The following is a 17229-nucleotide window of genomic DNA, read 5'->3' on the forward strand; positions in this document are numbered from 1 at the left end:
ATACAATGAATATACTTAAGTAAAAGACAAGTACTTCTAACCTGTACTAATGTGTAGTACTTTAAAAAAACAAATACACTTAAGTTACATTCTGTCAACACTCGTTTCCAACACTCGAATTGCATTATGGGGATTGTAGGCACCAGGAAAAAAAATATTATATCTTGAAAATGTTGTACTTTTTAAAAAAAGGTAAACTTTGATACTAACACAGCATTTACACACGCACTTGAGGAAATGACTTTGGTACTTTGTATCCAAGCTCTGCCGGTGACGTCACACACTACGAGGCAGGTCATGTGAAGGTCAGCAGCGGAGGAGGGTTCACTGGGAGTTCACCAGCATACATTAGGTAACACCATCGCTCCCTCTGACATAACTGGGATGAAGCAGGCTTGGAGTTGAGACATTCGTCAATAAAGAAGAGATAAGAGGAAGAAGTCCTGGGACTAACTTTGTTATGCAAAACAGCCAAGGAGACCTGGATGCGATGCAAACACTCCCCTGAGCCTTCTGCAGAAAGCATAGATCCGCTCTCTCCTCCAGAGCACACACACACACACCTTTGCATGTTTTACTCTTAAAACAATCGTTTGCATCAAAAAAACCAGAAAAAAACCACAAAAAAAAGAGACCCAACATGTTCGACTATCTGGAGTTTCAGGCGTTCGGACCTGGAGAGATCATGGACTTGTACGCGTCCACATCCAGCCCCGCATCATGCATGCTGCAGGAGCAGGAGCAGGAGCAGGAGCAGGATCTGGCAGCCTTCTTCCCGGAGCTGATCGAGGCGGACTGGCAGCAGCACCGGTGCTCGCAATGTAGGTGGAAAGTGATTTTTTACAAAACAATTTGAAGCAGTGATGTTTTTGTTGCATCCATATGGAAAAATATCATGGATTTATGAAACAGAAATCAATCTGTCAAGTGAGGTGTTGTGCTAAAACAAGGTGTAACTTTAGGTATCAGGAGGGGAATTGTTGTGCAGCAGTTGCAGCACAAAATATTAAAGAGTGCAAATATTTAGAGATAAAATATATAACAATAATAAGGTGCAAGTCACAAATATACACAAAGCCTAAAAAAGACAAACAATTTGAAGCAGTGATGTTTTGGTTGCATCCATATGGAAAAATATCATGAATGTATGAAACAGAAATCAATCAAGTTAATCTTAAGATACGTGGCCCAAAATCAGAAACCAGAAATGTGCCTCAAGTACTATATATACTTTAATATATAGGCCAAACTAAATTACATCAGAGTGCAAATATTTAGAGATAAAATATATAACAATAATTACATTACATTACATTACAGTCATTTAGCAGACGCTTTTATCCAAAGCGACTTACAGGAAGTGTATTCAACATAGGTATTCAAGAGAACTACTAGTCACCAGAAGTCATAAGTGCATCTCCTTTCTTAAACAAGCATCTAAAAGCATAAACCAGAGCAAAAGTATAGTGCAGAGGCAAATTACTACGAAAACAATAATTGCAACAAACTAATACGAATACAATAAGTGCTACAAACTACTACGAATAGGATAAGTGCAGTAAACGAATACGAATTCAATAAGTGCAGCGAACTGATACGATAATATTATAATAATAAGGTGCAATAATAAGGTGCAAATCACAAATATACACAAAGCCTAAAAAAGACAAACAATTTGAAGCAGTGATGTTTTGGTTGCATCCATATGGGAAAATATCATGGATGTATGAAACAGAGTTAATCTTAGATATGTGGCCCAAAATCAGAAACCAGAAATGTGCCTCAAATACTATATATACTTTATTATATAGGCCATATATCAGGTGATTCATTCACCAAGACTTTAACCTACAGGTCAACATTTTTTAGCCAAGCATCTAATAATTAAGAGATTTCAAATGATATACCTGTAGTTTGTTATGCAAGGTGAGGTGTTGTGCTAAAACAAGGTGTAACTTTAGGTATCAGGAGGGGAATTGTTGTGCAGCAGTTGCAGCACAAAATATTAAAGAGTGCAAATATTTAGAGATAAAATATATAACAATAATAAGGTGCAAATCACAAATTTACACACAGCCTAAAAATGTGCAAATGGGTTAACAGTATGGATCATAAAGTACAAACAGCTTAATGGTAAGGTTCCATATAGACATGTATGCATGAGAACAATTTCCCCATTTAGAATTACATTTTAATACATCAGGGCTCACTGATTGAAAGATGATTATTGATAATATAAACATACAGATAGAAATAGGGGATTAATCCACTGCACTGGTTGTAATTTGTGCTGTTGTGACTTTTCCACAGCATGATTCAGTCAATCACTCAATCAAAGTTTATTTGTATAGCACTTTTCATACAAGGTAGTGCCATTCAAAGACCTTTACAGGTGACTGACAAAGCTGATGATAAGATTGTGCAAATGTAAACAGCAAAACAATTTGAGACTAATGCAGGCAACAAATAAAAAAATGCTGAAAATGAATTAATAGATGAAAAATAGACAAAAAAAGATCAAATTGAATAGAAATTATATTTTTGAGCATTGAACATAAATTAATAAATAATGGCCATGAAAAAACATTAAAAAAAACATAATACTAATAAAAATCCAGGCTAAAGGAGGAAGGTTTTTAAGTTAACTTTTATAGATATCAACATTTGTGTGTGTTTAAAAAAAAAAAAAGAAGCAAAAAATTATTAGAATAAATACAAAAACTGACAGGAAGCTAATGTATGTTTGTGTAGTACAGCATGTTGCTTTCATTTTTAATGGAAATTTGAGTTTTTTCCCTCTTCTCATGTCTGAACGACTTTACCTTCTACTGTAAGACTTTACTTGAACCCCTTATTTAACATTTATAAGCAGAATATAAATGTTTGATTATTGGTTTCATGTAAGTAGATTTAAATGTTTACTAATTTATTTGTCAACAACTATAGTTCATGTGGGCCCCCATGACATATAATGAACGACAATATGATAAAACACAGTTTTAATAATATAGAATATGTCTTCAAATGCGATGTTATAACTTTTGACATATACCCTACATTAATACAAACTTTAAAAAGCTATCATGGTACAACTAAACTAAAGAGTGTTATAACACATTTATTGATTGTTTTTATAAATTGCTTATAAAACTTAAGTAGGGGAAAAGTAAATCTCTTGATCAATATACTGCGATGCTTTTCATGATGAGTTCAAGAGCTTTGTTTTTTAACAGAGGCAGCAGTAAACAGGAAACTTTGGCTCCTGACAGTGTGGTGGTCTGTGTTTGGGACGGGGCCGGTCAGTTTGGGGTCACCGGGGGTTCACCGGACGGTCAGCGGCTCACGAGGTCAGAGGAGAGCCAGACTGTTGCCAGTGGTGGAAGAAGTACCTTCAAACTAAACTTACCTAGAAGTAAAAGTACAACACAACACAAAAACAAGAAAACATAGATACAACATGCAAAAAGTATTTATTCTGAGAAGAAATGGCCCCTGAGTCTGATTATATATTATAACGTGATATTATTGGATAGTTTCATTTATTGAATGGAGAAAAAAAATTCTGCCAAAATAATGTGTATTCAACTATAGGATAAAATGTTACTTTAATACATTTGTGAAATAATTTGACATCTTTTGGCGTCTTAAACTTACAGACTGTTGCTGCTTTCACGTCTCGAAACACAACAAAAAGAATCACTGAATGTACTTTTCATAATTTTTAAAGTTTCATCAGTGGAAGATACAAAATGCTGGGAGGGCTACAAAAAAAATATACAAATAAATAACCTAAAGCTGCAACAATTTGTTAGTTTGAATTGAATCATTGATTGAAACTAACAACTATTTTGAGAACTTAAAAACATATTTTTTGGTCACCTTTCAAGCTGGTTCCAGCTTCTCACATGTGAAGATTTGAAGTTTTTCTTTTTCAAATATGACAGTAAATTAAATGTTTGACGTTTTTGGATTGTTGGTTGGACTCTAAGGAAATTATTATGAGAAGTTTTCGCTACTTTTTGGTATTTTATAGATTAAACAAACATACAAATAGTCGAGGAAATAGGTGAATTTGTTGCTACAGAAAAAGCTTCTTTTGAATTTTGATTTATGGATGTTGTACAAGTAGCAAAATTAGGTTAATCACAAAAAGAGCTTATTTTTTTATATAATACAACCCAAAATAACAAGCTTTCACACAACTTCTTTCACTTTTATCTTTTATCTTTCAGGCTACAAAATCTTTTGGTTTAAATGTTTGACTCACACAATGCGTTGTCGCGTACATCAAATGTCACCTCTTTCTCCCCTCCCCCTCTAACTAAATGACTCTCACCGCCCCACCGCACACACTTTCTGTTTCTTCCCCCTCCCTCTCATCAGTCAGCTGGGCTCGTGGCATGCTCCGGCATTGTTTTGCGTTGGGGAGACCGCGGGGCCGATGGGGGTGTCCTCGATTGACCCGATGATTCCAGGTTCAATCAGAGGCCACGGGTTCGAGGGGATGTAGATGAGCAATTTTTCTCTTTTTGTTCACCCCTTTTAAAAAAAAAAACGACTTTCTTTTCGTTTTCTGTCAGCGGTGGAGGTGATCAGAGAGCCGGCGGGGAGGCTGAGCGAGAAACCACAAAAACCAGAGCAATTCTCCACCCTCAAAAGTGGTGTTAAAGTGGGAGGGTGGGAGTGTTGAGAAATGATACATTCAACTGGAAAAATTGAGATAAACGCTTTGCCTCAATAGGCACAGCTGTGTGTACGTTATGGAGAAGTAAATTCTACGTTGTGTTCATTTCCAAAGAGCCGGTTTGTGACTGATGATAGCAGCTTTCTCTGGACATGCTCTCTTATTCATGGCCCAGTTTGGGTTTTCACTCTGTAGTTTGGTTTTTTTAGTCGACGAAGGACAAGTGCGGATATGTAACTCCACATTTTTTATATGTGTAAATTAGTGTTGCAGTATCAGAGTCTGGTAGAGGCCAGGCGGCAAGCTTGAAGTGCCTTGAACTTGCATTATTTCTATCAGCCAGCAGGGGGCGACTCATCTGATTGTATAGAAGTCTATGAGAAAATGACTCTACTTCTCTCTTGATTTATTCCCTCAGTAAACATTGTAAACATGAGTTTATGGTCTCAATCTTTAGTTTCAAGTCTTCTTCAATACATCATGATGTTCATTTAGTAAATGATGGTCCATTTAGAGTCAAATAGACCATAAAGCAGAGTACGTTTGAGGGCGTGGCTATAGTGATTGACAGGTTGCTACCATGACATTGTCCAGTCTGGGAGTTTCATACTTTCACAGTGTGTTTTCAGTTCATTGTAAATATCTTATTCAGCGTTCAGTTTTACTTAACTCCACCCTCTCGTGTCCCTTTTGGTACATAAAACCAAGATGGTGACAGCAAAAATGCAAAACTCAAGGCTTCAAAACCGTAGTCCCCTCACCTTTTGGGTGACATCACGGCGACTGCGTCTACTCCTTATTGAATAAAGCTGATAAGAGCGGTGTAGATTTACATGAAGGTCCTGCCCAGTAACAAGAGGACCGTGAAGTAATTCTCTTACTTGACACAATCTCATAACATTTTAATGAACTTGAACAGCCTCAGCATTTAGCAGAGTCTCTGGCTCTACGAGGATAAGCAAATGTTCACATTATCTTCCTATGAATATTTTATTAACAGATGTTCCTCCTTGGTGTGTAATCTTGGCTCAAAGCTTGCTTTTGAGAAGTAGGACAGAAAGCTCCACTTGCATCTCCTAGTGGCTTTAATCCATAATACCAAAGGGATTTAGACCATTTATTAATGCGTTTGACCCAATGATTCGGATTAATACTTTCTCCTAGAATTTATTCATTTGTATTATGATCAGTTATATATGATAGTTATGTATTCTATTGTTGTTTTCCTTGCCTTTGTTAAATTGTGTACTCAACACTGTTAAATTAAATAGACATATTCTTCGTACTTTAACTGTATTTTGGCAAAATGTAAAGTTTTCCCTTAAGCAAACCCCGGAAATGTTACAGGATTAAAAGCATGAAGATCCTCAGCAGTGTTCAATGATATCTTCCTATTAGATTATGAGATATAGTGGGTGAAAATTGACATTTTGTCCAGTAAAGTAGATTATTTTGTGTTTCTAGTGTACAAGTTAAACTGTCGACCTGATTAACCTGTCCTATATAAACTGTTAGTAATTCATTTGGGTCATTTTAACAACAGGTTTGTGGTTTCACATAGATTTGAGGTTGGTTTGCTGTGGCGCATTGCCTTTTTAAATTAGTTTTAAATAGATTGTTGCTGCTGGACCAAAGGGCAAACTGCAAAATGTTTTGAACGTTGCAAGTATAGATGTTACATTTTGAATTTGATATGAAAGAAAGTTTAATAATCGATTGTCAAAACCATTTTTTAAATGCCTGTTAAGATCTCCCACAGCCCAAGAAGACATATTCAAATTGCTGATTGAGTCCAAAACCCAAAGATCTTCTATATACTATCAAACTATCATGCTGCTGTCTTGAAATGAAGTGCTTAATCAGATTTCTTTGATAAGTAAAACCCAAAAGGTTTAGACTTATAAGTGACAGTATATTACATTCTCCCTGTTTTTCTTGTCAATCAGTGTTTTATGGTCTCATATTGTTTTGTTTGTTTGCAGCCGTAGAAAGTCAGAGCTCCAGTTCCAGCTCAGACGACCTGTTCACCAGCCCCGCCTCCCCACCGCCGCCTCCTCGCACGTACAAGCCCTGTTTCGTGTGTCAAGACAAGTCCTCAGGCTACCACTACGGGGTCAGCGCCTGCGAGGGCTGCAAGGTAACATGTCAGGGCAGTGTTAAAAAAATACATATATATATCTCTGTTATGCTCCAGTAAAGGGGTCAGCAAAGAACTGCATTCACATGCTCTAAAAAAAGGATGTTTTTTCATTTTGGGATGAAAACAGCACCTCAAAAGTATATATTTGATTATGTATAAAACATTTTTACAGCACGTTAGTCACATTAGCCAGTAATTAACAGAGCTACCAAATCCTGGTTATATCAGCAACAAACCTGTACTTAAAATGTATTATTTTTTTATCATTCGCTAATAAATAATGTTTTGCTGTATCCTGTCTAACCTTTTAACCTCTTTATTCTAATCTCCTAGTTTCATAAACGCCCTTCTAAGAACAAATGTTGTCTGCTTTAAACATGCATCTGATAGCTTTTTTCAATTTCTCTATGTTGTATCTCTCCTCAACAAATAAACCATAAATAAATATTGATTTACAGAGAGAAATACAAACACCACCTCAGAGTCTGAACTTTGTCCTGGTAAACATGTTGTTCAGTCAATATATTACAGAAACAGGGACTTCCGTCTAGACGACGTAGACACACTCTTGTAAACAATCTGATTTGTGTGATTCCAGATGTGTGTTTGTGTTGTTTGTAGATGTTTTTCCACCCAACAGATTCTTTTTTAACACATTTCAAGTTTTAGTCAGTGGCATTTTTGTAGAATCAAACTGAGGTTTAAAAGCATGTTGCACGATTAAAAAGTAAAGCAAACATAACAGTAGTTTTATTGTCAAAACATATCATTGGAACGTGCTATTATTCCCAATTTAATGGACAATAAAAGTCTCCTAAAGGTTTCTTTACGTCTGTAATTTTGTAAACATTGAAGCAAAAGGGCCGTTTTTATTTGACCGTTTACTATAATAACGATTTTTCAACAACAGTACAAGTCAATATCTCAACATTTACTTGATTAATTGTCACAAAACTCTGTACAGACATGATGTATTGTATCTTAATTACTTGGATGATTCCCTGACCGTGAATTGAGTAAATATCTTATTGCATATTACGTTTATAAAGTAAGTTTTATTGCGTTCAGTCACGTTAGTCAGTTATTGCTTGCTGTATTTGATGAAGCACACCACTAATATCCCTATAAACTATCCAAGTATAAATATTCACCTCTTTACATTGTCAAAAGGATTCCAGAGAACATAAAAAGATTATTTCACACTCTTGTAACTTGAATCATTAATATATCTTCTCTTTACTCTCCCCTGTCGCCTCTGCAGGGCTTCTTCCGCCGCAGCGTGCAGAAAAACATGGTGTACACTTGCCACCGAGACCGAAACTGCATCATCAACAAGATCACAAGGAACCGCTGTCAGTACTGTCGGCTCCAGAGGTGCATCGCTGCAGGAATGTCCAAGGAATGTAAGTGTCTTGATCCACGCCGACTCAGCTGGAGGCCTCGTCAGACACTGAGGGGAAATGATGAGGCCTTCAGGGACAGAGTAGATCGTAGATAAAGGACAATGGATTGTATATGTCGTTGATCAGAGAGAGGAAGATATGAGAGGTGATGAAAGGTCGGTCTCAACTAATTATCAACTTAGGTTAGTCATTTGTGTTTTGGCAGAAGCAGCAACATGTTACATAAGTGGCTCATAAAAGCTAAGTGCAATACATTTACATTTTAGAAACCACTACAGTGGATACACAGCTTTTACTTTTAACAACATACTGCTGATCTGGATTTAACCAGTTCAGCAGCCTACATGTTGAGTTTTACTCGTGTAATTGTACTTTAATTTACGGGTGTGAAGAACATCTATCACTCCAAAGTGACAATATCTGTTTCAGTTGCCAAGTGTTGTTTAATTGTGCGTAACTTTAGAACTTGAATTTAACAACTACTTGTTGTTTGCTGCTTGTTGTTTGCACTGTTCTCCCTGTTAGCACTGTTAGCATCTAGCCGCTGGCTCAGCCATTGCCATGACGGCCGTGTGGAGGCAATAGATATGCTCTCAATTTGGAATTTAGTATATTTGATTTCATAGAGACACTTTTTTTTTCAGGGTCTTTTAAGGGTCTCTTCACCTAAATTATCTAAATGGACCATAATTCACTAAATGGACATCATGCTGTATTGAAGAAGACTTGAAACTAGAGATTGAGACCATAAACTCATGTTTACAATGTTTACTGAGGTAATAAATAAGTGAGGATTGGGTCATTTTCTCATAGACTTCTATATTATTAGACCTGTTTTTTACAACCAGAGGAGTCGCCCCCTGCTGGTCAGTAGAGAGAATGCAAGTTTAAGGCACTTCAGCATTGGCTTCACTCTTCAGAACCAGAGGTTGCTGCCTGGCATCATCCAGCTACACAGGGCCGGTCTTTCAAAGAAGAGCAGTGGGATTAATTATTACGCATTCTGCATGGAGCTAACAGCTAACATGAGGTGCCATTGATTTACATCATGATGCGTTCAGGCTCTATTTAGTAAAAATGATTATTCAAATTCTTTCATGATGTGTTCAAATGTAATCCTGCAAAATATAGTTTTGAGCAAGTAAACTGAATAAATATAGTTGTTTGAAGGATAAGTTTTCACAACACTATCAAATATAAAGTAGAGAGGGAGATATGATACTTTTGACTTCCCAAAAAACATTATGGAAACAGTAAGAAAGAGTGTATGTTACAGTACATTGGATTCATGGTTTAACTTTTATTGTTTTCAAATTGTTATCGATAATTTTGGAATTTCACTGGTACTGGTATCGACTACTAAACTCCTAGCATCGTGACATCCTTAATAAGAACATCAGAAAATGTTCAGACAAAATGAGCAGTAAGAAGTTATGATTTCTCTGAAACAAAGTTTTGAAGATGTACATTTTTAAATGAGTCATTGAGAAGTTCTCGGTGAACTCGACCTAGATAACAGAGTGTGTGTTATGGAAAGCGATCGGGCAACGCTGAAGAGTCCACCCACCCACATGTTCTCATTGTTGCTGCTCCACACACACACACACACACACACACACACACACACACACACACACACACACACACACACACACACACACACACACACACACACACACACACACGCATTACATAAATACATCACATGTAGCAGACAGGTGGATGCCATGTAACTGCTCGCTGACCGACTCAGACAGTCAGTGTGTAATGTGATCTCACTTAGAGTGTTTACACAATGACGACTGAATGTAGGGCACCCAGAGATGATGATGATGAGGAGGAGGGGGAGGAGGAAGGGGTGGAGGAAGAGGAGGAGGAGGAGTGGCCGTTGGTGAGAACCACAGAGACGAGGCTGTTGCATAATTCTGAGCATGTGTGTAGCTGCCTGAGCCAAGTCCTTGGGACGCCATGAAACGTGTTGACACCGTTACCGAAGTGATTATGAAAGGCTAACCTGGTTCGGTTGTGTTAGCCTGCTTCTCATGCTCCCTAGAGAAGCAGTTAATCCGCACGGCTTACCGCCAGCTGATTGCATTGTAGACTGTGTTTTTCTACCAGAGCAAGAGTTCCAATGGGAGCTGTTCAGATTCATAATTTTAAATCATATTTAGAGGGTTTTCAAACCACTGAAATCCCATCTATCTCCATGGGATTTCTCAATGTATCTCCAGTGTGTGTGTGTGTGTGTGTGTATATATACATATATACATATATATGTATATATATATATATATATATATATATGTATATGTATGTATTTATATTTTGTATATATATATATATGTATTTATAGTTTATATACCTACATTTTTACATAAAAATACCTATATACCTATAAAAAAAATATATATATATTATTTATATTTTATATAAAAAAATATATATATATAGTATTTATATTTTAAATTAAAAAAATATATATAAAGTATTTTATATATATATATAAATTCATTTTATTTATATTTTATATATATATATATATATATATATATATATATATATATATATATATATATATAAATATATGTTTGTATATTTATATATTTTTTTTTAATATATAAATCATGTAGAACACTGTTTTTGTTTGGACAATTATCCTGTATTTTCACAATCAAAGACTAAAATGTAGTGGAAGGGCTTGCTAAGCACATTTACAATGATAATGTGAAAACACATGTCATTTAAATAAAAAAAAGAATAACATCAAAATGTTTTGAAGCAAGCACCATCATTTTGTACTGTTTGAATCCCTTTTAGTTATTTATTTCCCTAAACATCTTATAACGTTCACCATTCTCTCCTCCAGCGGTGAGAAACGACAGAAGCAGCCGGAAGGGGAAGAAGGAGGCGGTGAAGATGACCATCATGGAGACGTACGAGCTGACGGCGGAGCTCGGCCTGATAGTGGAGAAGATCTGTCGGGCTCACAGAGAGACATTCCCCTCTCTTTGCCAGCTGGGGAAATACACCACAGTGAGTAGAGACACAACAATAATTTTCCTCTACAGAGAGAAAATAATCTGCAAAGATCTGCATTTTAACTCAATTTAGTTAAAATTTAATTATGTTGCACCGAAACTCTTTGGCCATATTGCTCCATTCATTTGGCCAAATTCTGAGAAATTAGAGCTTCTTTGCCAGACTTTTTAGGTAGTTAGCCAACAAACAATGTCACTTGTCGTTAAGGAATACAGAGCATCTGAAAGTATGGTTCCCCCTCTTTTAAAGACTACTCACTAGGTCCCGACAGCACACAAATATATTCATTTCATTTCATTTGGGGTAAACACATTTTTTTTTAATAAACAAAGATTAGTGTGCAATTGTGAAACAGAGATCAGCTTAATTTTAAATCTGGATTTACTCATTTTCAACCTAGTTTTTTGTTTTTTGTTTTTTTACTCTGATTAGAGCTCATCTTAGTTATGATTCATTCTTTTTGGTGATACTCAGCATTTGTGTGTCACAAATGTAGTCATTGTAAAAACTTATACTATAAAACCAGACCTTATTATATAAGCAATAGTGTAACATCAATTATTTATTATTGTAAGTAGTAGTATTTTTATTATGATTATTATTATTATTGTTATTATTATTATTATTATTATTATTATTATTGCCAGTAGTGGAAGCATTTGATGCCTGCAGGTTACATCTCACAGTCCTTAGGTAACAGATTGAGCCACACATTGCACGTGAGTGTGCATGTGAGTGATTATTGCAGCTGATCAGCAGGTGTCTGAACGTGTGTGTTAACGTGTGTGAATCTGTCTGAATGTGTGTGAATGTGTGAATGCTGGCATCTGTTTTGGCATCAAATTCACACTCTGTTCAGTTATGAATGATAAAAACCTTTGCAATGAAGCTCAGCTTTAACAACAACACGTTTCTTTGGCGCCACCAACGGGAAATGTGACCACATTGTAACTTCTATACACAGTATTTGCACTCTTGTTGTAATGAGCCTGTTTACAGTGTGGAGGGTTGAGTCAATGATTGCTTGACTTTATACAGAACGTGAATATTCATGTTGGCCTTGGTGAGAGAAATTGTGAATTAATCTATTTTTGCTTCATTTTCTCGTTTTGTCCAGGTTGTGAAAAGGCCTTTGAGCAAGTTATAGATTTACTGAAGAGGAATTTTGTGAATGAAAATGTTTTAATGTTACCTACGAGTCTCTTTACAGTTTTTTTGCATGCAGTATAAATGTGTTATTTTTGCTTAATCTAAAAATGTTTTATTTGAATTTTTCTGTATGCTAGGGTCCTTAAACAGTCGTGGAATTACATAAACTGGGTTTGACCGTAAAGCTGAAACTCTTGTGAATCCAATGGGCTCACTTATATTAGTGTGCCATTTCATATAGTGAGACCATCTTTCTTAAACTAGACGTCACTCTATCAACCACAAACTAGATACTGAAGGCCTTCAGAGGACGTATGGCTTTTCTAGTTATTTTGACAATTAGGAAGTTTCTGAGCAGTTTCCAGAACAGAAGTGCTCGCCATCCAATCAAAGAAAAAAAACATTCTTGCAGAAATCTCCAAATGTGAAAAGTTTTTGATAGCAAATCACGGCATGGATTTTCTATGATTTCTATGGAGTTTCTCAATGTCTTGGTCTCTTAATGTGGTACTTTGGAGGAATTTCTGATTATTCTTACCAATTCTAGAGCAGTTGAAAGTTGTTAAATTTAGCACCAAACCACCCCAAAGATTGCTGCAACAACTTATAGGACAGATGTGATTGGGGAATGCAACCATAGAGTTCCTTCATAATGTCCTAAACCTTTATACTATTTCGCAAAGTATTTTAATTCATTCATTTATTTCTTGTTATTAACAAGAATCACTTGACACACACTATGAGGGTCTCTAAGGGTTAAAGCGTTCCTGTTAATAGGCAAGAATTATGGATTGAGGGAATGAAAATCTACACAAATAGCAGCTGCACCCGATTAATCAGTCTGAACCAAGGTTAGTAATTGCTAGTGAAACTGTGTACTCATGCATATTTCAAAAACTAAGGCAGGACTTCTGCTTCTCAACATCAACAAACAGGACACACAAACAGAGAACACGATGTTCATTCAAACTGTGACACACGTGCATCACAAACAGGAACAACTTGAGCCTTAATGACAAAAGACAAAAACTCCCCTTGGTTATACCAATGGTGCGAATATGTCTGGGTGTGCCCTTTCCACAAACACTGCTTTGCATGTGGCATCACATGTTTATGGTTATATGAGTCAGCAGAAGGGAGCGATTCCTGGATGCACCGAATGACTGAAAGCAGGAAGTACAGACTTCTGTCATTCGGTTTGTTCCTGGTTTCAGATTTATCAGGATACTTTTAAAAATCTGAATACCTCAAAATGTTTTTTTTGAGTAGTTTTACTGTAGAGGTCATAGTATTTTCTCTTCTATTAATGCTTTTTATTCATTATTAGGACTAAAAATCTTCAAGCGAAATTATTTTATAAGTCACATTAGAAACATTTATACATTTTTATCCACTGAGCTTGACTTTTTTTTAAATTAAAAGACTCTTTCTGCTATTTTTTCTGATTGGACTTTGACAGTTAATTACACACACCGCAGTTTTGTCTTTGCCGTTGGTCGTGTGCAGTGGGTTTTCCTTATTTTCTATGTTTATAACGCAATGGATCCAACTTCAATGTTCATGTAAAAGTTGATGCTCGTACCGACAAACAGAAAACTCCGGTTGTGAAAAGTGAAGCCAATGCTGAAGTGCTTTAAACATGCATTCTTTCTGACCCCGCTGGTTGCAATAAGAAGTCTGATTGTTTGGAAGTCTTGGAGAAAAGGACCCTACTTATCTCTGGATTTATTACCTCCGTAAACATTGTTAACATGAGTTTATGGTCTCATTCACTCGTTTCAAGTCTTCTTCAATACAGCATGATGTTCATTTGCATTTCGAAGTTACAGTGAAGCAAGATATGTCGAGGGGTTAATGGAGACGAAACAGAGCCAAAAAGAAAAGACTGAATATTGGAGTCACATTCATCAGGTCTCTAAAAACATGGCACTAAATGACTGCTAATGCAAATTCTTCCCATCAACTTTATAAGGTGACAATATGTCTGGCCCCTCAATGGCAAAAAAACTCAATTTGAAACGTCTGCAAACCATCATCACACAATGAAAATAGCCTGATTTGATAATGAAGTTGGACTCGTATCTCTAATAACATCCTGTCACATCGTGGCATTCTGAATCCTGCATCTCCGCTGAGAGTTAAATGCTAAATATCTCAAACAACTTCTTGGTCTTTTCTCCTCCATCCAGAACTCCAGCTCAGACCACAGGATCCAGTTGGACCTCGGGCTGTGGGACAAGTTCAGCGAGCTCGCCACCAAGTGCATCATCAAGGTGGTGGAGTTCGCCAAGCGAGTGCCGGGTTTCACCGGTCTGACCATCGCTGACCAGATCACTCTGCTCAAAACCGCCTGCCTGGACATCCTGGTACGTCTGCGTCATTCCAAAAATAACTTTCTACCTCTAGACTTTTAGGTGTTTCAATAGAAAACTTTGTGAAGATGACTTGTGAGTGAGCGGTTAGTTTTATTTTACCCAGTTTTCCAATTCTTTTCCTATTAAAGTAGCTAAAAGTCACTAAATCTAGCAAGAAAGTTGCAAAACCGGCAACGCTGACTAACTAATGATTCTTTTTACTTATATTTACATCCTTTTTGCATAACTCACAGCTATTTTTCACACTGTATGCATGCAAATGTTTAAAGGGCATACTGTTCTCCATCTGTCTGTCTCAAACCAATGATAATATGAGTTCTACTGGCACAGATTGTCATACAGGTTGCGAACAAAGACATCTAAGCGGCTGGCGGGAAGATTAAAGTTTAGATGACTAGCAAGTAGCAGCAATGGCTAAATATCAAAGCAAACAGGAAGACACCTCATTGAATATTCTCATTGTAATATATTCCACAAAATACTTGTTAAAGTGGATCTCTCTGCAGTGAAGGTTAAAAAAAAAAATGATTTGAAAACGGAGCTTATTGGGAAAGTGTGTATTTCTCGTGATGGTGTCTGGTGGGTGGTGCATAACAGGCTGAAAATCACCTGCTGTTCATTTGCTGATTTAATGCAAAAATAAAATGTCCAAGATAATGAGATGCAGAAGTACAAACGGGTACAAATATGACGTCCAGCTTGATCAGAACCAACACAGGATGTCCCTTTTTCTAAGATTGTGTTTTTGGTATTTTCGTATGATTTCAATATTTCTCAGAGCTTTCCTGCTTTATGACCTGATACGTATCTCAATATTAATCACATTTATCAAATCTGTCTTTCTGTTCTCCTCCTCTTCCTCGCTCCGTTCTTCTTCCATCCAGATCTTGAGGATCTGCACTCGCTACACTCCCGACAAGGACACCATGACCTTCTCCGACGGGCTGACCCTGACCCGCACTCAGATCCACAACGCCGGATTCGGACCGCTGACGGATCAGGTCTTCACATTCGCCGGCCAGCTGCTGCCGCTGCAGATGGACGACACAGAGAGCGGCCTCCTCAGCGCCATCTGTCTCGTCTCTGGAGGTACTGAAGCTCAGAAAGAAAATACAACCCTATTTTTATAGTTTATTGGGAAAAAGCTATTCTTTTAACATACAAGCTAAATATTCACTTCTGTAAACAGACCGGCAGGACCTGGAGGAGCCGTCTAAGGTGGAGGTGCTGCAGGAGCCGCTGCTGGAGGCGCTGAAGATTTACTCCCGCAAACGGCGGCCCAGCATGCCGCTGATGTTCCCCAAAGCCCTCATGAAAATCACCGACCTGCGCAGCATCAGCGCCAAAGGTCAGAAAGAGGATCATTCTCCATAAAATCCTTCATTTGTCACAGATTATAACAATGATATGATAACTTCTATTACAAAAATCTGTGATTGGCGGTGGTTACTCTGATTATCATCTAATAGAGTGGTGCAGTGAAGACGTATTTGTTTTCACAACGAGACTGTGAAGGCGGAGTAGATGCAAGACATGATGAAGTTTATTAGTCTCATTCAGCACTTGTTATAGAACCCCCATTAAGACACATTATAGCTTAAAATTCACAAGAAAGATATATAGGGAACAATATGGGATTTAATTGTGGATCCCGATTAAAAACACTGGCACTAAGTTTATAGTGGTGAATTTCCATTATCTGGATTATATTATATTATATTATTATATCCTCACATGAGTGACTTGAAAGAGCTGTCGGATGTAAAAAAACAAACAAAAAAACAAAAGAACAGACTCTCGCAAAGTTTTTTTTTGTTTTTCACAACAACAACAGTGATGCTATAAAAAAATATTATTTTTTTAACAAAACGTCAGGTAAAGGGATACCAGTATGTTTATTTGCCATTCTAAGAGTTTAAAGCATATTCTGATGATTATCGGGATAATAACGTTAAATGCAATTATTTTGGATGAAATGAAACATGGAATTTTCATATCATCCCATGCATAGAGGGGCTATTAATCATCTGTTTATATGTCGTAGAACATTACGTGAAAATCTCGAAAGCGTGGGTTAACCGCAGACCTTGTTTCAGGCATCTAACCGCTAAAACCCATTAAAAACACTTGAGGAAACAAGAATTTATTTGCAGCCCTCCATAATGACAAAAAAAGTAAAGTCTGCTGCTGTTGTTGTTGTTCCACAGGAGCGGAGAGGGTGGTGACGCTGAAGATGGAGATCCCGGGTTCGATGCCGCCTCTGATCGAGGAGATGCTGGAGGACCTGCAGGAGCTGGAGAAACACTCCGAGGAGGGCGGAGTGAAGGCAAACAGCAGCCAGCACACACACACATCATCTCCTCTCAGCACATGAAACTCCTCTGACTTCTCACTCTGAACATTGTCTCCCGTCTTCCCTCCCAGAGAGAAAACGCTAAC

The 17229-nt window shown here is 37.1% G+C and overlaps 1 protein-coding gene across 1 annotated transcript; it reads left to right on the forward strand.

Annotated features, from left to right (window-relative positions):
* The first annotated feature begins 456 nt into the window (after positions 1-456).
* On the forward strand, positions 457-17202 carry LOC129109746 (retinoic acid receptor beta-like). Its single transcript, XM_054621869.1, has 8 exons — positions 457-821; positions 6667-6821; positions 8086-8227; positions 11094-11260; positions 14605-14781; positions 15675-15879; positions 15980-16138; positions 16998-17202. The coding sequence occupies exons 1-8, from the start codon at positions 641-643 to the stop codon at positions 17162-17164; spliced, it is 1353 nt and encodes a 450-aa protein (XP_054477844.1). The 5' UTR covers positions 457-640; the 3' UTR covers positions 17165-17202.
* Positions 17203-17229: the final 27 nt, after the last annotated feature.

The sequence above is a fragment of the Anoplopoma fimbria genome, chromosome 20 (assembly GCF_027596085.1).
Source record: "Anoplopoma fimbria isolate UVic2021 breed Golden Eagle Sablefish chromosome 20, Afim_UVic_2022, whole genome shotgun sequence".
Classification (NCBI taxonomy): domain Eukaryota; kingdom Metazoa; phylum Chordata; class Actinopteri; order Perciformes; family Anoplopomatidae; genus Anoplopoma; species Anoplopoma fimbria.

Coding starts and splice junctions, on each gene's coding strand:
- LOC129109746 (XM_054621869.1), top strand. CDS start 641: ATGTTCGACTATCTGGAGTTTCAGGCGTTCGGACCTGGAGAGATCATG. Junction 822..6,666: donor GCAGCACCGGTGCTCGCAAT/GTAGGTGGAAAG, acceptor GTTTGTTTGCAG/CCGTAGAAAGTCAGAGCTCC. Junction 6,822..8,085: donor GCGCCTGCGAGGGCTGCAAG/GTAACATGTCAG, acceptor TCGCCTCTGCAG/GGCTTCTTCCGCCGCAGCGT.